This window comes from Emys orbicularis, chromosome 19 (genome assembly GCF_028017835.1).
Source record: "Emys orbicularis isolate rEmyOrb1 chromosome 19, rEmyOrb1.hap1, whole genome shotgun sequence".
Taxonomy (NCBI): domain Eukaryota; kingdom Metazoa; phylum Chordata; order Testudines; family Emydidae; genus Emys; species Emys orbicularis.
Genome location: NC_088701.1, coordinates 19849600 through 19871860, shown reverse-complemented (window position 1 = coordinate 19871860; position 22261 = coordinate 19849600). Strand labels below are relative to the sequence as shown.

The following is a 22261-nucleotide window of genomic DNA, read 5'->3' as shown; positions in this document are numbered from 1 at the left end:
AGGGTTGGAAGGGACCTCAGGAGATCATCTATGTCCAACCCCCTGCTCAAAGGGGAGATGATGATAGTGCGGTTTGGAGAGTAGGGGGACCAGCCTGCGCTGGAGGAAGACGTGAAAGGAGAGGAGATGTAAAGCTGCAGAGTGTTTTTGTGTGTGTGTGTCTGTGTTGCTGCCCACACCTCACCCTTGCCCTGATAACCAGGAATGTGGCAGGGCTGTGAAGGATAAAACAGGTCTCCCTCTGCTATGAGGTGGCGATCTTTACTGCTTGACTTAGGCTGGCTGGATCAAAACTGTTGTGTGTGCACAAGTCTCCCGCACCAGGCTACAGCTCTCAGGGTCGGGCCTGATTGCCCCTCACTCCACTGCGCTGGCCTGGTGTTGCAACAGCTACACTCTGAATCCACAACCTGAATCGCTGGCAGGCTCCGCTCAGCTACCAGCTCTGCAAGGGCAGTGGAGTCTAGTGGTTAGAGCAGGGGTGGCCCCGGGGCGGGGGGGTTTGGACTCCTGGGTTCTAGCCATGGTTCTGGCAGGGAGTGGGGTCTAGTGGCAGGGGGCTGGGAGTCAGGATTCCTGGGTTCTAGCTGCAGCTCGGGGGGCAGGAGGGTCTAGTGGTTTGAGCAGGGTGGAAGTGGCGGTCAACATTCCTGAATTCTATTCTCAGCTCTGGGAAGGAAGCGGTGTTTAGTGGTTAGAGCAGATTGCAGCTGGGAGTCAGGACTCCTGGGTTCTATTCCCAGCTGGGAGGAGCAATTCCCTACAGTAGGTGGGTCTTTGGATCTTAATATCCAACTCACTGCTCTTCCTGCATGGACATAAGAACAAGGGCTTGGCCCAGAGTCCTTGGCCAGCATTTCCCGCAGCCTGCTGTTTTCCTTGTCTGTGTGAGCTCCTCGCTCCACCCCAGAGGAGGCTGCATTTCAGAGGCACAGTGGGGAGCACTTCCTGAATACATACACAAGCAAATCCTGGTTTGAGTTAAATCCATGTCAATCTGGAGTCACTCCACTGACATCCCAGAACAGAATTTAACCCACAACCTGTCTCCTGAGAAATGAGCAGAGCTGGGCTTTGCAGTACTGGCTCCATGCAGAGATATTAATGGGCTTGCTCAGCTTTCATTCTAGCTGTAGCATGCTGGGATTAGCAAGCAAGGAGAGCCAGGACAGCGCACTTGAAGCAGCATGCCCAAAGCACTGGGCTAGCATGCATTGCAGACAGAAATATGCCTGCACACTGGGATAATGAGTATACAAAATCCAGGGGAGTGTGTATAAAAATCAGGGCTTGCATGCCCAAAGATCTGGGTTTGCGTGCACAGAAATTGGGGTTTGCGGGTTTTGAAATCAGGACTTGCATGCATGAAGAACCACTTGAAGCATGAATGAAGGACTGGATTAGCAAGCATAGAGAACCATGTCTGCATGCCATGTTAGTATGCAGAGAGAACCATATTTGCACGCCGGGTTAGCATGCAGAGAGAACCACATTTGCACGCTGAGTGAGCATGCAGAGAGGACCATGTCTGCATGCCAGGTTAGCATGCAGAGACAACCATGTCTGCATGCCAGGTTAGCATGCAGAAAGAGCCACATTTGCACGCCAGGTTAGCATGCAGAGAGAACCATGTTTGCATGCTGGGTTAGCATGCAGAGAGAACCACATTTGCACGCTGGGTTAGCAAGCAGAGATCCCAGCTAAGCGACCATGGAGATAGATACTGTTTAGGGAGTGATTGCAGTCTGTTCTCTGCTGGTGCACCCTATCCACTTTGCCCCTACACCCCCTATGACCCCCCTGCCTCTGCATCTTCGGAATTTGGTGCAAGGGGAGTGCGCACAGCACCAGCAGAACAGCCCTCCCCCCCAGGAGGGTGCTGGGAAAACCCGGCAGGCTGGGGTGTCAGCAATGTGGCAGCTAGAAGGAGGGGGCAAGCGCTGGATGCAGTGATTGCAAAAGGCAAGCGAGGTCACCAAATGGCTCTGAAACCCAGGGCCGGCGCTTCCACTAGGCGACCCTAGGCGGTCGCCTAGGGCAGCAGGATTTGGGGGGCGGCATTTTGCCATCCTCAGCGGAAATTCGGCGGCAGGGGGTCCTTCCGCTCCGGGTCTTCGGCAGAAATTCGGCGGTGGGTCGAAAGGACCTCCGCCGCCGAATGCTCAGAGGAGGAGCGCTGCCACCTAGGGCAGCAAAAACCCTGGCGCCGCTCCTGCTGAAACGCCCTCTGGGAACTACGAGGGCAGGCTTCCCGGGCCACCGACTCACAGGCCCAAATCTCTTGCTCGACCCCCTGGCCTGACAGAAAAGCCCCAGCTCCCCCATGGCTGGACAGATCCCTCTGCTAACTCTGCCCAGAACCCCCCTGTCCGGCTTCCTCAGCCAGGCACAGCTCGGGAACAGGCGTGGGTGGCTCCGGGTGGTATCCGGTTCCATGGAGCCGGGGCTGGCCTGGGCCCTTGGCAAGGGTTCAGGTGAGCCGGCTGTGCAAACAAAGGCCAGGACCAGGCCTTCGCCTAGCCCCACCTTCCTGGAGCAGAGGGAAGCTGGTAGAGGTGGGGGTGGCTAAGCCCTACCCGGCCCCTCCTCTGCTCCTGGCTATAAATCCCAGTCTGCATCTAGTCCAACCCTGCACAGGCTGAGATCTCACTACTGCTGCAAACTCTTCTCTCTGTCCGTTCCCCACCTGCTGCTAGCACCATGAATTACTCCAGATCCACCACCTACTCCAGCGGTGTGAGAGGCCCGAACATCATGGGCAGGAGGTACGCCCCAAACAGTGCTGCCAGCGTCTACGCCGGGGCAGGGGGCTCTGGCTCGAGGATCTCCATGGCCAGGACCACCGGCCTGGGCTCCAGCTTCCCCGGCAGCAGCGCCGGAAGCAGTTATAGCATCGCCCTGTCCGGCTCCGGGGTGGTGCAGAACGAGAAGGAAACCATGCAGGATCTGAACGAACGCCTGGCCTCCTACCTGGACAAGGTGCGCAGACTGGAAACCGACAATCACAAACTGGAGACCCAGATCCGGGAGTTCATGGACAAGAAGGGCCCCAGTTCCCGGGACTGGAGCCACTACTTCGACATCATCGAGGACCTGAGGAAGCAGGTGAGGTGCTCCCTGCTCCTGCCTCCCCCGCCTAGCCTTGGCCACCTGGATCACACTCAGATCTGCAGCCCCCAACCCCACTGGATCAGGGTGGAGGTGGCACTCTAGCACCACCTCTGCCTGGGACCAAGCAGGAACCCAATGGGTGAGGGGAGGATCATGCCCCTGTTGGCATCCCCATATCTGGGATCAGCCCTCTGTGCCCCCCCCCCAAGGGGCAGGGGGTAGCGTGGGTTTGCTACCTATGCAGGGGTCTGTGCAGCAAAGGAAAGCCTAGGAACAAGCCCCCCCTTTGGGGAATGTTGCAAGGTTACTAGACTTGCACCCTGTCCCAAGCACAGCCCCATGCATTCACCCACCTGGGCTCCCCCCCAAACCCCCAGGAGGTCCCTCTGCAGTCAGCTCGCTGTGGTGCTGCGTCTGGGCATGCCGGGTCTGGTTGGGCTGGAGGCCGAGGTGAGGGGCCCAACCCAGCCCCCTGTGCGGGGGGCCTGTATCCCCAGGCGGGAAGCTGGTAAACTCAGCCAGCTTGAGGGCAGGCACTTTGCTGCAGCCTGGGGGAGTTACTCATTAACCTCCCCTGCACAGAGGCCTGACCTTCAGCACAGCTCAGAGGAGCTGTAGCCAAGGAGCAGAAGCAGGGTGTGGCAGGGCGGAATCCCAGATTTCCCCGGCTCCTCCAGCTACAGCCTGTTGGGGCGGGGGGGTAATTCCCACCCACTCCGCGGGGGGGCTGAGGGGGTCTCGGCCCCTCCCTCAAAGCAGACGATTATTCTAGTAGCGGCCCCGTTGCGCCAGGCGCTGCACACACACCAGGGGAAGGCAGCCCCTGCCCTGACATGAGCTCCCCTTCTAAATAGGCAGAAGGGAAACTGAGGCACGGAGCAGCAAAGTGACTTGCCCAAGGTCAGTGGTCGAGCGAGGGCCCGAACCCAGGTCTCACAAGTCCCAGTTCAGCGCTCTATCCACTTGGCCGCACTGCCGCTGTTAGGGCTGGCTTAGTCTCCTTAATATTTGTTACATGTCTGTTTCCTGAACCAGCCCCCCAGGGCGATCTCAGGGGCATTTGCCTGTTTGCACCGGTTGACTGAAAACTCTCTTCCCATGCAGGGTGGGGTGGATCAGGGTAAAACAGGCACGGTGGGGTGTAGCTGGGGTGGGTGGGGGACAAGACGGATGTTTGTTCCCTCTCTTGGCAAACAGAACAAAGACAGAGTGAGACCGTTTGGAAAGGCGCGGTGGGAACAGGTGTGCAGGGCGACAGGAGAAAGTCCCATCTGGAAGGGTGGGGGCGCAGGTGCAGGGGGCAGAGAGAGAGATGGAAAGCACCAACCCCCGCCTGAAAACCCCGCCAGGCAACGCCCCTGACTCCCCTGGGGGAAAGGAAGAGGAGAATTTGGCCCCTCAGGGTTATTTATACCTGGGGGCATGACCACCCTGTGATCCACAGCAAATCTCTCTTCTCCCAGAGCTGGGAAGAGAACCCAGGAGTCCTGACGCCTCTGCTCTAACCACTAGACACCACTCCCCACTAAGAGCTGGGAAAGAACCCAGGAGTCCTGACTCCCAGCCTGTCCTACTTTAGCCCACTTGACAAGTCCCACGCCCCTTCCCAAGCCTGCAAACAGAACCCAGGAGTCCTGACTCCCAGCCCCGCTCTGCTCCAACCATTAGACTCAACTCCTTCCCATAACATGTCTTTCCCTCCTGGAAGTTCAAAGAGAAAGGCCTGGTCTAACCCCACATAGTTTCACTGTGTTGGCTAGTGGTGTGAGGTCCCCTGGGGTGGAGGCTGGTAGAAAGGTGCCCTAGAGGGGAGGCAGCGTGGCTGAGTAGGCAGCACACTGGACTGGAAACGTGGGCTCTATTCCCGGCTCTCCCACTGGCTGATTGGGCGACCTTGGGCAAGTCACGTCGTCGCCCCGTGCCTCGGTTTCCCCATCTCCAAGACTGGGATCTCACAGATTTTCGAAGCGCTCGGCACCCCCCGCCGGTGCTGGGTTTTCAGCAAGAGCTGAGCACTTGGGGGTGCAGGCCTGGAAAACTGGCTGTTATTTAGGGAGTAACCGGAGCTGAGCCCACGGGGAAATCCAGCCACCGTGGCCTGCTTTTCAGAGGGGCTGAGCAAACATGGAGGCTTCCATCGGCACTCTGGGTTGCTTTCCAACCGGTCTCCAATCAGGCACCCCAAAAGTGGGGTACCCCAAATTTTAGGCCACTTTGGGCCTAACTGCTGCCCAAGGTCACCCAGCGCTGGGGCTGGGAGCCAGGAGGCCTGGGTCCTACAGGCGATCCTCCTGGTGAATAAAACCCAGGCCTCCTGGCTCTCCTGTGCTCGGCACCTGTTAGTCCCATTTTTAGGGCTCAGATCTCAGGGTGACGGGCACCCGCGAATAGACCGGGCGGTGTCTCTTTAAGCACCTTCGTCTCCCGTTGCTGTGGGAACCGCACCTGCCTTGCACCTGTGCTGAGCTAGGCAAACAATGCAGTGGGTTGGCAGGAGCCCAGCGGATTCAGGTTACAGGTTCCCGGCGGAGGCTGGCACAGGAGAGCGATTCCTGGATCAGAGGCTGGGTGCAGCGCCCTCTGGCTCTCGTGGGGCATTGGGGAGGTGGGACCCTGCTGCCATCCTGGGGGCATGCGCGCCCCGCTGGGAGAGCTCAGAACTGAGCCCCTTATCCGGGTCCCCCCCTACCCAGCCAGCCCCAGCGCTGCTCTCTGCACCCACTGACCACCCCCCCCATGCGTCTTCCCCCTGCCCAGATCTTGGACAGCGCTGTGGACAACGCCCGCATCGTCCTGCAGATTGACAACGCCCGCCTGGCCGCCGATGACTTCCGGGTCAAGTGAGCGTCCCGCCGAGCAGACACGCAGTCACTGTCCTCTCGCCCTGGCCGGGGTGGAGATCCCCTGGTGGGGTGGGAGGCCAGCGGGGAGGGGCACGACCCAGAGGGGAAGCCCCCCCCCCCCAGGTATATGGGAGGACATTGGCACACAGAGGGTGGAGAGGTCTGGCACTCAGGGTGCTCCCCCCCCAAACACACAGACTCATGGTGCAGGAGTCTCAACCTCCAAACATACATCCCCGCCCTACTCACACACGTGGGGGAGGGGCTGTGCCCCACAAATGCATGCCCCACCACCACACATAGGGGCTCTTCCCCCCCCAAATGCACTCCCAAAACTGGGGGAGGGGCTTTGCCCCCCAAATGAACACCCTGCAGCACCCCACACACGGGGGAGGGGCTCTGCCCCCCAAATGAACACCCTGCAGCACCCCACACATGGGGGAGGGGCTTGCCCCCCCCATGCCCTCTCCTCACCCCCACAGACGGCAGAGGGGCTCCAGCCCCCCTGCAGGGCTGGAGCTCCGTCCCCAAGCACTGAGCCCCTCCCCGACGCAGGTTCGAGTCGGAGCTGGCCATCCGCCAGTCGGTGGAGAGCGACATCAACGGGCTGCGGAAAGTCCTCGACGACACCAACATGAGCCGGCTGCAGCTGGAGGGAGAGATCGAGTCCCTCAAGGAGGAGCTGATCTTCATGAAGAAGAACCATCAAGATGTAAGCTGGGGAGGGGGGACTGTGCCCACATGGGGCAGGACCGTCCTGCGTGGCTCAGCCCTGGGCTCACCGTTGGGGGGTGGGAGGTAGCCCCCAGAAGGGCCCAGGATGGGGTGGGGAGGGTCCCGTCTCCCAAAGGGCGGACGTCTCACCAGTCCGGGCGTATCCCTGCAGGAGGTGGACAGCCTGCAGGCCCAGATCACCAGCTCGGGGCTGACGGTGGAAGTGGACGCCGCTCAGCCTCAGGACCTGGGCAAGGTCATGGCGGAGATTCGAGCTCAGTACGACATTCTGGCGCAGAAGAACATGGCGGACCTGGACCAGCAATGGAACCAGATGGTGAGCCGGGGAGGGGGGGTGGGGCGCTGCCACGGCCTGTCCCCGGGGGGTCCCCCACTTCCTGCCACCTTCAAGAACCAGACCACTTAAGGGGACCCCTTTGGGCACCCCCCTGCCCCTCAGTGTGGCTCCATGTTCAGGACGAGTTCACATCGCCAAGCCCAGAATCAGGGGCGGTTCTGATCTGGGGCTCTGGTTTGGCCCGTGATGGAGACAGGGCTGCCGGAGCTACATCCCCTGGGGTGTCGGGGTCTGGGAGGTTTGGCCCAGGCTAGCTCTGGCTGGCAAAGAAGAGACTCCCCCCACCCCCAAGTAACTGACTTGCCCTGTCCCCCTCCAGATCACCCAGAGCACCGTGGAGATCACCCAGAACACAAAGGAGATCGAGGTGGCCCGCAGCAGCGTCTCCGAGCTGCGCCGCACCTACCAGACGCTGGAGATCGAGCTGGAGTCCCTGCGCAACCTGGTACGCTCCCCCTCCCCCTCTCCCGTGCCAGAGCCGGGGTCCCCCTGCTCCCCCCCCACCGCCAGGGCCGGGGTCCCCCTGCTTCCCCACCACCACTGCAGCTGGGCTCCTCCCTCACTCCCCCATCCCCAGTGCTGCTTTCCCCTCCCCAGCACCAGGTCAGGTTCTCCCTGTCCTACTCCCCCCGCAATACCACATCTGGGCTCTCCAGCATCACATCCAGGGTCTCCTGCACCCCGTTGAGCCTCTCCCCATCCGTGCACAGGGAGGGCTTTCTCCCTGTCCTGCCCCAGAGCCCTGATCCAGCCCCGGCGCTCAGGCTGGCAACCACGTTAGAGGTGGACGGCATCCCAGCGTGCCGGGGATACCCTCCGTGGGCGGTGAGGGAGCTAACGTTGGCCCATCGCCCTCAGCCAGGCCACATCCTGGTTTCACCTTGTCCAATGCTGCCCCCCAAAGGGGAGGAGCTAGTGCCTCTGGGGCGTGGCATCCTCCCCAGAGGTGTGGCTGGTGCCCACGGAGGCATGGCACTGACCTCTCCTCCCCTCGCAGAAAGCCAGCCTGGAAGCAAACCTGCAGGACGTGGAGCAGCGCTACGCCATGCAGATGGAGCATCTGAATGGGCAGCTCCTGCGGGCCGAGGCGGAGCTGGCTCAGGTACGCAACGACATCCAGCGCCAGTCTGAGGACTACCAGGCCCTGCTGAACATCAAGGACAAGCTGGAGGCAGAAATCGCTACCTATAGGCGGCTGTTGGAGGGCGGAGAGGAGTTCAAGTGAGTGCCTTGGGCCGGGGCGTTGGTTCCTCCCACAGCCCTGCTGCTTTCCAGGTGCCCCGTCACGCTTCCCATTGGTGGGAGTGGTGGGATAGGGAGGATTTAACCCTGGGGCCCCTAGGAAACCTGGCTCCAGGATAACTCATCTTGCCCCTCACTCCCTGTTATAGCAATTCCCAGCTGGGTTAGCTGAGGGGCCGGGAAGCTATTGTGATTTGACCCAGGCCAGAGAGAGGGGAATGTCCCCCCCAGTGTTTGGCCCCAGTTGCTGGGCCACGGGGCCCCTGAGGCTCCCCCAGGGATGGGAAGGGGCAGGCAGTCCCAGATCCCCACCAGGAATGGGCTCTGTCCCTCTTAGGACCAACCACACGTCTGGGGCTGTCTCCCAGGGGAGCCTCATCCCTAGAACCCCATGTTCCCTGGATTCGTGGCTCTGGCAGGAAGCCGGTGGCGGGGAAAGTGGGTGCCCCTTGAGTGGGGACAGGGAGGGGCTAATGCTTACCAGGGCATAATGCCACTCCGGGCTACTGATCCCGCGTGGACTGCTCCCTGATGACCTCCCTCCCAAGTGGTGTGCGGTCCAGCCCCCAGGTCCCCATCCCTGGTTGCATGCAGTGGACCAGGGACTCTGGGATGGCCCCTTGAGCGTTCACGCTCCCTCTCTCCCCCTCTGCAGCCTGAACGACGCCCTGGTGGACACCGGCAGCATCACACAGACCACCCACAAGGTCGTCACCATGACCAAGAAGACGGTGGACGGCAAAGTGGTGTCGGACACCAGCGAATCCCAATTGTTCAGGCGCTGAGAAGATGCACCCCGTGGTCCCTGCTCCCTTCCCTTAGCATCTGGCGTTGCAGTGCCCAGAGAGGGCTGCGGGCAACTGGCTTTGCCTCCCACCACCCGCTTGCTTGGTCAGCGGAGCTCAATAAAAAACGCAATTGACCTCAGAGTGGGCTGGTTCTCTTGGGTGTCTGGTGGCCTTTGGGGGAGGGGCGGGGGATCCTCGCTGAACCCGGAGTTCCCTGCTAATGAGGTTGTAAAGTGGCCCCCTGCCCAAGGTGCTCGGAGCTCTTCCCATGCTGCCACATGGCACCCTGGTCATGTAGGGACATAGCCCTATATCTCCATTTATACAGATGGGAAAACCGAGGCACGCGGCGGCTAAAACAACTTGCCCAAAGTCACAGAGCCAGTCACTGGCAGAGCTGGGATAGATGTCCAGTCCCTGGTCTAACCACCCCCACCCCCACAACTTTCCCTAGCAAGGAGGAGAACCCAGGAGTCCTGAATCCCAGCCACTCCCCATCCCTGTTCTAACCATCAGATTGCACTCCCCACCCAGAACCCAGGAGTCCAGATTCCCAGCCTCCGCCCCCTCTAATCATTTGACAGCACTCCCTCCCAGAGCTGGGGATAGAACCCAGGAGTCCTGACTCCCACGCCACCCCCTCCTCCCCCAACCATTAGACTGCACTTCCCTCCCATAATCAGGAATAGAACCCAGGAGTCCTGATTCCCAGCCCCAGCCCGCTCTAACCATTAAACCACATTCCTTCCCAGAGCCAAAGATAGAATCCAGAAGTCCTGACTCCCACTCCCTCCCCCGCCACCCTAATCACTAGCCTGCACTCCCTTCCTATAGTCAGGAAAAGAACCCAGGTGTCCTGATTCCCAGCAACTTCCCCTCTCCCCCACTTTAACCATTAGACCGCACTCCCTCTCATAGTCAGGAATAGAACCTAAGGGTCCTGATCCCCAATCTCCTGCTTTAACTAGCCTCCCCAGTTCTAAGCACTCACCCTTCCATTTCCCTCCTTCGGGGTTCCCGTCCTGCCCCCCAATAGCACAGACCCCGGCTGTGTCTCTCCGAATGGCCCATTGCCACTGTGGGGCTCGGTCCGCAGTGGGGCTCACGAATTTCACGCCTCTTCTGCTAGTCCTGGGGCCACTCCACAACGCCTTATTCCACGGGGGGCTGCCCACGTCCAACCCCCTAATGGCGCCATGGCACTCAATAACCCCACTCTCCAGGCCTGTTGCAACTGGAACGAACAAGTCGGGGTCACAGGCATCCTGCACATCACCCTTAGCACTGGATTGGGGGGGCGGAGCTGTTCTGCCCAGTGCAGTAATCCATGGCTCTCCAAGGCTGGGCTGGCTAGTTAGTGGCCCCAGTAGCCTTCCATAAGGCAGAGTGCTGGTCGTATATGCCATGCACCGCGCCCCTTCTGCTGGCAGCTGAACCCTGCCAGTCTGGCCCGTCCTGCCAGGAATCTGAGGGTCTTTCTAGGGCTTTCCCCTGACTTGTCTCCATCTATCAGCCCCTTCCCCCAAAGGGGGTTAAATTGGTTGCACCCCATTTGGCTCCTTAGTTCCATGGTGGCATGGCCACAGGTGAGTCCCCATGTCGCAGGGCCCCTGGGTGCTATGGGGCGCAGTCTTGGGGCAGTGGCAGAATGAAGGACCCCCAGGCAGGCTGGCGAATGGGCGGCAGCCATGGAAGGAATCCCAAAATTTAGCACTTGGGAATGGAGAAGGGGTGTGGTGTTCTTCCAAGCTCCACCCATGACATAAGCTCCACCCATGCCTCCTGCCAAGTATGAGACACTGCTCAGATGGTTCAGTCCTGGCCTCTCCCAGCAGGGGGCGCTGTAGGGAGCAGGGCAGGAGCGCTGGCCGTGGCGGGAGCTCCCAGCTACTCCAGCCCCAGCCTCTCCCAGTGTAAAGCAGGCACAAGTGTCAGCTACTCCCTTTCCCGCTCCTAATGACGGTTCAGAGGGAAGGGAATTTGGCAGGTGCTACTCCGCTCTCTTCTGCTGTGTCCAAGCAACCCCGCTGCTCTCAGCCACATCTGTGTAAACACCAAGCAACCCCACTGATTTTGGTGCTGTTCCTCCCGATTTGCCCCGCTAGGGGTAACCCCTGGGAGCCGGCGCTCCAGGTAACCTTGGGGTAATAACCCTTTCAGCAGCTCCCGCCCTTGCAGGTTGGGGCCCTGGCTTCCCACTCGCAGGGAGAGGAGCCAGGTTTGCATCCAGCGCCCATTTGCACTGAAACCAGATCAACTGATTAGAGCAACCAGAACCCCACAGCCTTAAACGCCCACTGATTTCAATGGGAGTCGAGCACCTCAGCACCTCTGAGAAGCTGGACCTTTGTCCTCTCTAGGCATGTGCTTCAAACCGCAGGCTTTGGAGTAGCAGGTGTGGCTGGGTGTGTGTGCAGGCTCAGGGGGTGTGGGTGTGTATTTGTGTGTGTTCTGCCTCAGGATATGTATGTGTGTATTTGTGTGTGTACATGGGTGGGTGTGCGAGCTAAGGGGTGTGTGAAAGCTAAGGGGTGTGTGTGTAAATTAATGGAGATATCCCATCTCCTAGAACTGGAAGGGACCTTGAAAGGTCATCGAGTCCAGCCCCCTGCCTTCACTAGCAGGACCAAGTACTGATTTTGCCCCAGATCCCTAAGTGGCCCCCTCAAGGATTGAACTCACAACCCTGGGTTTAGCAGGCCAACGCTCAAACCACTGAGCTATCCCTCCCCCAATGTATGGCTCAGCTGTGCATTTCGTGTGTGTTCAGCCTCAGGGTGTGTGTGGGTGTGTGTGTGTGTTCAGTTCAGGGTGTGTATGTGTGTATTTGTGTGTGTACATGGGTGGGTGTGCGAGCTAAGGGGTGTGTGAAAGCTAAGGGGTGTGTGTGTGTGTGTATTTGTGTGTGCGCATAGGCTCAGCTGTGCATTTCATGTGTGTGTTCAGCCTCAGGGTGTGTGTGTGTGTACATGGGTGGGTGTGCGGGCTAAGGGGTGTGTGAAAGCTAAGGGGTGTGTGTGTGTGTATTTGTGTGTGCGCACAGGCTCAGCTGTGTATTTCATGTGTGTGTTCAGCTTCGGTGTGGGTGTGGGTGGGCGGGTGTGTGCGCACGCAGGTTTTTGTCGTCGCTTCTTGGGCCGTGAAATCGACGTTCACCAGCATTTACCGATCAAAATCAAATCCTTCCAAGCCACCGTAGATAGGCGTATTTCTGGGGCCTTCTGGTGCTACAATGGTGGGAGGGAGGGAGGGAGGGAGGGGCAGGTCAGTACTAGACAGGTAGACATGGGGGGCATGGGAGGCTGCAGACTCACAGGTATGTGGGGAGGGGAGTGCAACTGTTTGTGTTACTTCTCTCCACTACCCTTGCAGCTTCTTGTGCTGCCGGTCATCACACGCCGTGCCCAGAGCTGCCCCATCCCAGCCAGATGCCCCATCTTCATGCCAGCTGGACCTCGCCCATTCCCCTAGCCCTCGATCACTCTCTTTCCCTCTGGCTCAGCAGGAGCAGCCAAGCTCTCTGGAGGAGCTGAGATAACTCACTGGCCCTGAGATAGCAGCTGGAATAGCTCTGGCTGGGCACAGCTGATAGGTGGGTACAACACCCTTGAAGACAAATATTTGTTTCTGGGGAAAGATGGCCTTTTCCTGTTGGAACTTGTGCTAGGAAGGGGCCCTGTGGACTGGTGATCAGGTGCCAACCAGGGAATTCTCACTGATACCGTCCCCCTGTGCTTGGGAACCAGGCTGTTTGCAGTGAGGAGACCTGGGCTTCCCCTCCTGCTAGGCACGGAAGGGCCAAGTCTCGTGCCAGTTGGTGCTTCAAAGCCCCAGCTTCTGGAGTCCCGGGGTGCAGAGACATTGGAAACATGACTCTCGCAGGCTCAAAAAACAGCTGGGCAAGAAAAAGATCCCAGGATGATGTTTTTAATGGCATGACTGTTGAGCCAATCATGATTTTGCGGGGGGGGACACACACCTGACTCATGATTTGTGATCCCATGGAATTGGCCATGTAGCATGGAACCCCTCCGGATGGGAAGCAGCATCTAGAGGTTAGAGCACAGGGTTGGGCACCAGGACACTGGGGTTCTGGTCCTGGCCCTGGGCGTGGAGCAGTCAGGGCTCAGTCTAGGGGCACCTGCCCAGTGGAGAATTCCCTATTTAGCCAAGGAACGGATGGCAAAGGCAGGAAGCTCTGATAGGTCCTTCCCTCTGTGTGGGGTTCAGACCCTGGATCCCCCGCTCTGGGGTCAGCGTGTCCTGGATGAGTCAGTTATCCAGAATTCCTTGCCGTGCCCCACGGCTGCCTGAGTCATTCTCAAGGACACCTACTTCTCACGCCGCTCTGGCATGACTCACCGGCAGAGACCCCGCTCCGCCACAGAAATGGGGGACTTTGCTCCCCCTTTCTGTCAGGACAGGGTAAGGGGGGCTCCCTGCCCTGAGCAGGGTGCCTAGCTGCAGCGGGATGTGCAAAGCCCCGGCAGACTCTCCCCAAACGCAGAATCGGTGACTGTGAAAGGAGAGGCACACCAGTGTGAACCCAGAGACCATGCAACCGGCTTGGCAGAGGAGAGCTCAGGAGCACAGGTGAGTGTGTGTTTGTGTGTGTGACCGCACAAGGGTGAGTCACTGCTGAGATAACCTTGATCAGTAACTCCGTTGCCTTGGGGAAAACACACAAACAAAAGCCCCTTGTGTTGCCACCTTATCTCCAGACACTAAACCCTTTGATGCAGCCGCTTGGAATGAGGGTCAGACACGCCACACAGAAATAAGAGGAAGGCAAGCTGAGAAATGCATTCACCCCAGCCTGGGAGCCCTGCGCATCCTCCTCTTGGCTTGTCTAGTGCAGACTGTGCCCTGCAGGGACCCCCAGTGTTGGGAGCTTCCCCACAGCAGTGCCCAGCTGGGACTCCATTGCAGCAGCTTCCCCACAGCAATTCAGTTCTCATGGCACTGCCCAGAAAGCAAAAGTTGCCACAAGCTCCTACCCCAGAGGTTCCCCGGCTAGCAGGCATTCAGGAGAATAATCTGCAGTTAAACTTTAAACAGCTTCCTCTCTCATATCAGCAGCTGATTGAGACGGCCTGCAGAACAGAACTCTGGGGGTGTTTGCAGGGTGGCAGGGGCTTTCACGGCCCCCTCTGCGCGTACCCCCCACCGCCGGGTTAATGACAACTCAGCCAGCAAAGCCCCGGTGGGTGGGAACAAGGCTCACGGATGGATTGAAACTTCCAGGGTGCAGAGGGGCCCCCGGTTCCCAACAAACTTCAGCCTTAGGTGGCAGGGCCAAAGGCTGTCGCCTGGATATCCTAGGGGTCTCAAACTGGGTGCCCCAAAACGAGGCATCCAGAATTAGAGGCCACTTTGGAAAATGTGATTGCACATGACTAGATAGATAGATAGATAGATAGATAGATAGATGTTACTGGGTATTTATCTATCTGTTCAGGGCCCTATACTCATGTAGCTTTCTTTGGGGTCTGCTGTGCCCATGGGAGGACTGTATATTGACCGGGGGGTTGTCACTAATGTCCAGGGGAACCCTTTGCCCCCTTGCCAGGCCGGTCTGTATTCCAGGAGGCGGGCAGTGCCCCAGCACAGCAGGGCAGGCAGTGTGTTCTTGCTGGAGGGGTAAGCCTTTGCTGCGTGGCTGGAGTGGCACCATCAGAGGAGTGGGGGGGACGGGACGTCCCCTGCAGGCCCGTATCTGGGCAGACGGGAGTGGGGCTGCCAGGCATTCTGGGGATTGTCGGAGCAGGCCCCAGCCCCTCCCCAAGGCTGGAAAGTCCCACTCTTAATGAGCACGATACCAACACAATGTCTGGGAGCAATTACAGGAGCTAGCTCTAATCTCTCCTCTTGATGGCCTCCCACTGCTGCTCATTTCACCCACCCGCCCTGCGTGCTGATAACAGCCTCTGGGTAGGGTAGGGCTCCTAACGACCTTGCCTGTCTGCAGGAAAATCCCCTGGGATTATCATCCTGCTCAGCCTATAGTGATAACCTACAGCAGAGGGAGGGGTTGGGGGGGTGCATCAGTGTAAGCCTTTTGCCCCAGTGGAGAAGTACAAGATAGTGCTTTGCACCAGGACAGCTCACCCCATTGTGAATTGCACTGGGACGGCCCCGTTGTCGTGTCTCTGCACCAGTGTAGTGTTTTTGCACCAGTGCAGTTGCGAAATTCACTAGTCTAGACCAACCCCAGGGAAAGACGAGGAACCTGGGAGGAGATTAACGCGGAGCTGGGTACTCACACCTCCTCCGTGCCTTTGATCACTGCATCCCCAGGCTCGGCCTGGTCACACAACACCCACCAGCCCTTCTCTCTCCTTCAGAATCTGTCCCGCTTGGACACCTCCATGTGCGGTCCAGCCACACTGAGAGCCACCCTGCGGTAGTCTGGCCTCCCATAGTCCTTCACCAGGGTCCCACGCCCAGTGCGGACACACCAGCGTCGCAGGGATCAAAACAAGCCACACCCACGAGAAGGCTGTTATGAGCTGGAGTCCTACCTCTGCTCCCCTGCCTCCCTCCTTGCCTGGCACGGAGGGAAGCCTGGGGCTTTCCAGGCCTTGTCTGGGAACGCTTCACATCACCGGCTGCCTGGGTGTGCTGCATCCCCAGGGCTGGCAGAGAAAACGGGGGCCTTCCGCCAGCCCCGGGGATGCAGCTGTGCGACAGAATTGCCCCTCCCCTCCTCGTTGTCTTTCCACTGCCGCTGTCACGCGCTAAGGAGAATCCACAGTGTGCCTGGCACAGGTGGACTGGCAGAGGCTCCAAATCCTCCATTTATCCCCACACCACCAGCAGCAGGGCTGTCCACACCTTTCCCCTGACCTCCCTAGTCCCCTCCACACCGACTGATGACTGCAGGAGGACCACCCGACCCGAGGCCATGATGCTCCAGTGAAGGAGCTAGGTTCTAGCCTCCCACAGGCCTCCCTAGCCAGCGCCTGCGTGTTGTTCTCATAGGGAAGTGCCTGAGTATTTCGATTCCCCTGGAATTTCAGGGCTGGGCTGGGTCAGCTGGTTTTGGCCCTTTCTCCTCATTCAGCCAAGCAGGAATGTCTACCCAGCTGCCAGGAACAAGAGAACTCCCTGCGGGTGTGGGGTCCACACGTGTTTATTGTGCAAACGTCTCTGCCGGCCCACTGGGGTCCCTGGGCTCCAGCCCCGGCAGCCCCTGGAGAGGCAGGGTTCAAGTTAAGCTCTCCCCGCTGCATGGCTCCGTGTTGTGCGCTGATCAAGCAGAGGAGGCGGCTGTAGCATGGAGGGACTGCCAGGGACAGAGCTAGCGTCCCAACAAAGCTAGCTTTGTCGAGAAACAAATAATACGCCAGCGTTAGGTTTCGCTTCGCTGCACCCAACCCAGGAAGCGTCCCCAGCTCCTGCAGCAAACACTCTGGGCTCTGTCTCACCTCCGCTGGGGTCTGTCCCAGGGCAGAGGATAGTAAAACCAGTGTGCACAGGCCAGCGTGCAAGAACAACCCTACCATAACAAACCGGCATGTGCAGCCAAGCACTCACAGACAACCCTACAATAACGAACCAGTCTGCACAGCCCAGAACGTAGGCGTGACTATATAAAAACAAATCATTGCATGCTCACGTTTCCCTTGTGGAGCTGCAGGCAGGATTTCAGTTCGCCACACGAGCTTTGCACTGACAGGGGGGGATCTTAAAGGAGAATTTGGTCCTGGAAGAATCCAGCCAGCTAACCCTTTTCATCCACATTCAGCGTGAAATGGACAAGGGGGGGGATGGGGAGTTAGGAAACTGACCAAGAGTGGATCATTGCTTCCTTTAGGGTCAGGCAAGGCATGCTCTGCCCCACAGTTCGCTGACATCCGTGCCAGGCTGTCTAGGGATGAGCCCAGCACTCGATCTATTCACACGCCGATTCATACTCTGGACTCTGCTTGGGCATGAATCCATGTCCGCGTGGGAGCCGGGATCACTCAACATCCCTGGAAAACACGGTGCCGTGCAAAGGGGATGGTGCCGCTCAACTCACGCTTCAGGGGGCAGACTCAGCACCAGGGCAGGGGCAGAAGGGGGGGCATCTTGCCTTCCTCCTATCCAGGGGTTGTGGAGGCTGGTACAGCCCTGAGCACCACCGTGACAATGGCCCCTTGTGGGCGCTCAGAATTGCTGGGGCACACATCTGCCCCGGCCCAAACTCCTCTGGGCCTCCTTCCCACCAGGGCCACTGCAGAGGCAGTCCGCAGCTCTATCCATCAGCTCTGGGCATGGCATAGGGGCTCTCTGTGCCACTCCCCAAGGGAGCATTATACCCGCCCTAAGGCCCCTTTTTGCAGCCACAGCACCAGGCTGAATCTGGCCGCAGGTCCTGGGTGCATTAAAGTCAACGGGAGTTTCTTACATCCTACAAGGTGGAACCATAGGTCCCTGGCTGGCAGAGGGCGGAGTCCATGCAGGTATTTGGGGAGAGGTTCCTAGCCCAGTCCATGCTGGCCCTGTAGCTGTGGATGCTAGAAATACCCGGTCCGGCCTGGGTGAATGGAGATATCAGGAGGTGAGTCACCGGGGAGCAGGGGCCAGCAGCATTGAAAACTCACTCACTCACCAGGGTGCATTCACTGGGGCGCGGGGGGAGGTGGGGGTTACAGGGAAGGCAGCCCACAAACCCTCTTTCCTGATGCTGAGGTTGCAGCGCCATCATGTGGCCGTTCTTGTTTTACTCCTTGAGAACACCCAATATTTTTGTTTGCAGTGTTGGCGCAGCCATGCCGGCCCCAGGCTCTGAGTGTCAAGGTGGGCGAGGCCATATCATTATTTGGAGCAGCTTCTCTTGGGGAAAGAGACAAGAGGAGCTCTGTGGAGCTCGGAAGCGTGTCTCTTTCCCAACTGAAGTCGGTCCAATAAAAGATCTGAGCTCGCCCACCTTGTCTCTCCCCACTCCATTCATAAAATTGGGTTTATAGCCCCCCCTCTGTTTTTTTGCCATCTTGCTGAGCTCTGCTTTGATTGGTCAGGGCCCATGAGTAACCCTCCAGTAACAATCCAGTGTGGGGAGCCTTCGTGGGGGGCCCCATGATAACAAACCAGCAGGTGCAAACTAGCCCTCACAAGCAACCCTGTAAAAACAAATGAGTTCGCAGTCACTCCAGCGCTCAGGAGCAACCCTACGATAACAAACTAGTGTGTTCAACCCAGCACTCAGGAGCAACCCCACAATACTAGCCTGCATAGCCCCCCACTCAGGAAAGACCTACAATAACAAACCAGTGCCCATAGCCCAGCACTCAGGAGTGACCCTACAATAACAGACCAGTCTGCAGAGCCTGGCACTGAGATGCAACTCTACAATAACAAACCAGTCTGCATAGCCCCTCACTCAGGAACGACCCTACAATAACAAACCAGTGCCCATAGCCCAGCACTCAGGAGAGACCCTACAATAACAAACCAGTGCCCACAGCCCAGCACTCAGGAGAGACCCTACAATAACAAACCAGTGCCCACAGCCCAGCACTCAGGAGAGACCCTACAATAACAAACCAGTGCCCACAGCCCAGCACTCAGGAGAGACCCTACAATAACAAACCAGTGCCCACAGCCCAGCACTCAGGAGAGACCCTACAATAACAGACCAGTGCCCACAGCCCAGCACTCAGGAACGACCCTACAATGAACACACCAGTCTGCATGACCCCTCACTCGAGTGACCCTACAGTAACAAGCTGGTGTGCGCCACCCTGCAACTCACATGTTGGAAACCCTGCCCGTGCCATCTCACAGAAGTCCCAGACCCCTTTGGCAGAGTAGTAGCCACATAATAATGTCAAGGACCATTTCACACCAGCCCGGGAAACTGCGTTAACACCCTTCTAGCAAGAACCAGCTCACTAGCAAAGGGCTAATGCATAAGCCCCCCCCCCCCCCCCAGCTAATGAAGGCAGGGACTTGCTAGGCCACTGCAAAGGCATCAGCTAAGTCTCCGGGTAAGCGATGGATCTGGTGAGTCCACAGCAGCTTCACGCGATCGCAGCAGAGTAAAGGAAGGAGCCATTGGTCCATCCTGCAGGTCCCTGGATTCTCTTGGCTCTGCACTGAAGGGTTTGGATCTGCCCTGTGGTTCTCCCTTCCACGCCCTTGCCTCATCTCGTGTGCAAAAAGGGAGAGCGTCCCAGATTCTCCCAGAATGCACTGAGACGAACCAAGTCAGGCAGCGTGACCAGAGCTTATTGTTAGTATTCGTCTCCTAACAGCAGGGTATCATGATGCCAGGTGCTGTACGAACAGAGAGAGAGAGCTCCTGCCCTGAAGATTTTGCCCGCAAAACAACACAAACAATGATTTGGGAGGGGAAACTGAGGCACGAAGCAGGGACATGACTTACTCAAGGCCATGCAGCAGAGTCAGGAATAGAACCCAGGTCTCCTAACACCCAGTTCAGTGCCCGAACCACTGTCTTGATAACACTGCAGCTTGGCTGCTGTAATCCTTAGGCAGTGTGACCTAGTGGATAATGGACTGGACTGGGATTTAAGAGACCTGAACCCTGCCACCTGGCCTGCTGGGTGACCTTGGGCAAGTTTCTTCCCTGCTCCGTGCCTCAGTTTCCCTCTCTATGTAAAATGGGGGTAATGATACTAACTTCCTCTGTAAAGCATTTTGAGACCTACTGATGACCAGCTCTAGATCAGAGCTACGTATTGTTATTTAATGAAGATTTTCTGTCAGATCTCACTGGGATGGGTCTTGTTTTGTAAATGCCTTTTCTGGGCAATTTCTCCCCTTCCTCACCCCCAGCTGTTGACCCTGCCTGAAATGAAATATAGTGAAGTACGCTGGTTAATGCAGCCACAATGGGCAATCATCTGCGTAGTAAATAATATTCCTACTTCCACTACTGACTGTGAGAGTTGGGATTCAAAGCGACATTCCTTTATTAATAGTTTACACGTACCAAACTCCTTTCAAGTGAAGATTTCAAAGCACCTTACGTGTGTGAATTAAACCAGTGTACTTATTATAATTATTAGTTATTATGATGATTATTAGCTTTCCTCTCAGGTAGGCCAAAATTATTAACCCTGGCATTTTACAGGGCTGTGCAGTGAGTTGACCAAGGTCACACAGGGGGTTACTAATAGGATTAGGAAGAGAACCAAGGAGCCCTACGTTCCAGTCCCCTACTTTGACCAATACGCCACATTGTCACTATTGTATCACTATCTTTCCTGGAGCCAGACTGGATAAAACTACAGTCCAGGAATGGATTACAGTCTTTTAAAGCGATGGCCCCTTTAAGAGAGACAGAGAGAACTTTGAGCATACCAAGTTCTGAGTCGGTTGGGCAGAGAAGCGGAGGAACAAGCTGCAAAATGGGGCTTTCTCTTAGCAAGACCCAAAAGGCTTCCAGAAATCGGGGACCTGACCAGAAACTGGGGACCAGAGAACCAGCGATCCTGTGGTTTTCCCATCAGCTCCACAAAGGTATGGGGATTTAGGTATAGGCTAATTGGAACAAGGAGCATGATATCGGATGGTTGCTTCACTTTAGGACTCCTAGGTTCTAACCCCAGCCCTGGCAACTACCTTGCTGTGCGGACTCAAGCAAGTCAACTTGTGGAACTCCTTGCCTGAGGAGGTTGTGAAGGCTAGGACTATAACAGCGTTTAAAAGAGAACTGGATAAATTCATGGAGGTTAAGTCCATTATTGGCTATTAGCCAGGATGGGTAAGGAATGGTGTCCCTAGCCTCTGTTTGTCAGAGGGTGGAGATGGATGGCAGGAGAGAGATCACTTGATCATTAGCTGTTAGGTTCACACCCTCTGGGGCACCTGGCATTGGCCACTGTCGGTAGACAGGATACTGGGCTAGATGGACCTTTGGTCTGACCCAGTATGGCCGTTCTTATGTAAGTCACTATGCTGCGCTGTGCCTCAGTTTCCCCATCTACCATATTCACCTACGCCACAGGGGGGTGTGGAGGAATCATCAGCTCATGTTTCCAGCAGCATTAATAATGCAGAGAGTTTGTCTGAGAGAGAGAAATGGGAATTTAGAGATTATTTTTGTTTCCTTTTTTCAAACAATAAATTGGAGGATTTTGTGGGGTCAAAGAAAGGTGGTTTCATTGGCAGTCTGGGGACCCTAGGCCTGTCTAAGGAGTTGGGACCAATCATCTCTGGGAGTGAAAGGGCCTCTGGGAGTGTTAGCCGGGATGATGAGCCTACCACAGATCATAGGTTAAGCAGAGGTGTCCCAGGTCAGTACTAGGGTGCTGCAGTAAGTGGTGCTAAGGACGCACTTTCTTCCAAGTCTGCAGGGATACCCCAGTATTGTCCTTGGGGGTGTGGCTTTCCCCTCAAGTCAGTACAGACTCCAGCATGGCGAAGGGAGGAAAGAATTGTGCTGCAGCAGTAGCCGTATTTCAGATGAGCTGTAAAACCCAAGATTTTGACCCTATGGCAGGGTGCCAATAGCTGGGGTGAACCGCTTTCATCACTGGGGTAGGCATCTGCACTGTAGCTGGGCGACTGTAGCATTTCGAGGGTAGATATAGCCTCAAAATGTATATCACCATGAAAACCCAAACACCTGAGTCATGTAGCTATGCCGTCATGACGCCCAGTGGAGACGCAGCTATATTGACGGAAGTGGGATTCCAGGGCTGTAACTTCGCGATGTTCCTACAGTGACAGAAAAAACCTTCTATCAGGCAGGCTGTGGCGACACCGTGGGACTATGCGGCACCGACTCCATAGCGTAGACGTCTCTTATCCTGATGTAAGTGTGGCTTTCTTTGGTTTAGCTTAAATCCTATCCCAAGTGGCATAAGTTAAACCGAAAAGGCCATTCATACCAGAATAAGAGTGTCCACATAGGAGGAGGTGGTGTCAGAGCAGTATGATTATAACAGGTAAAACTTTCCTGTGTAGACAAAAGCCCGCTGGGCTGTGGGTTGGTTACACAGCACTGGTGTACAGCTGAAAATAAACCTATTCCTTGCTGCTCATGGTCAGCCCTGACCACACTGTCTCCATAAACAGCCATGACCCCAGAGGTGGCTGCCTTGCAGTGTCAGGGAGATGTTGATTATCATCCCGCTGTGGTCTTTCGAGAGGACCCAACACCCTGAACAAAATTCCCGTCACAGACATGCTCTCGCCTCCGCCAGCTGCCCCTCACACCCCACCAACCCCACTAACTGCCCCTCTGAGTC

The 22261-nt window shown here is 57.2% G+C and overlaps 1 protein-coding gene across 1 annotated transcript; it reads left to right on the top strand.

Moving 5' to 3' along the window:
- Window positions 1-2700: 2700 nt before the first annotated feature.
- On the top strand, window positions 2701-9053 carry KRT18 (keratin 18). The gene is made up of 7 exons (XM_065419773.1): window positions 2701-3105; window positions 5869-5951; window positions 6510-6666; window positions 6841-7005; window positions 7346-7471; window positions 8024-8247; window positions 8924-9053. The coding sequence occupies exons 1-7, from the start codon at window positions 2701-2703 to the stop codon at window positions 9051-9053; spliced, it is 1290 nt and encodes a 429-aa protein (XP_065275845.1).
- The last annotated feature ends 13208 nt before the right edge of the window (window positions 9054-22261 follow it).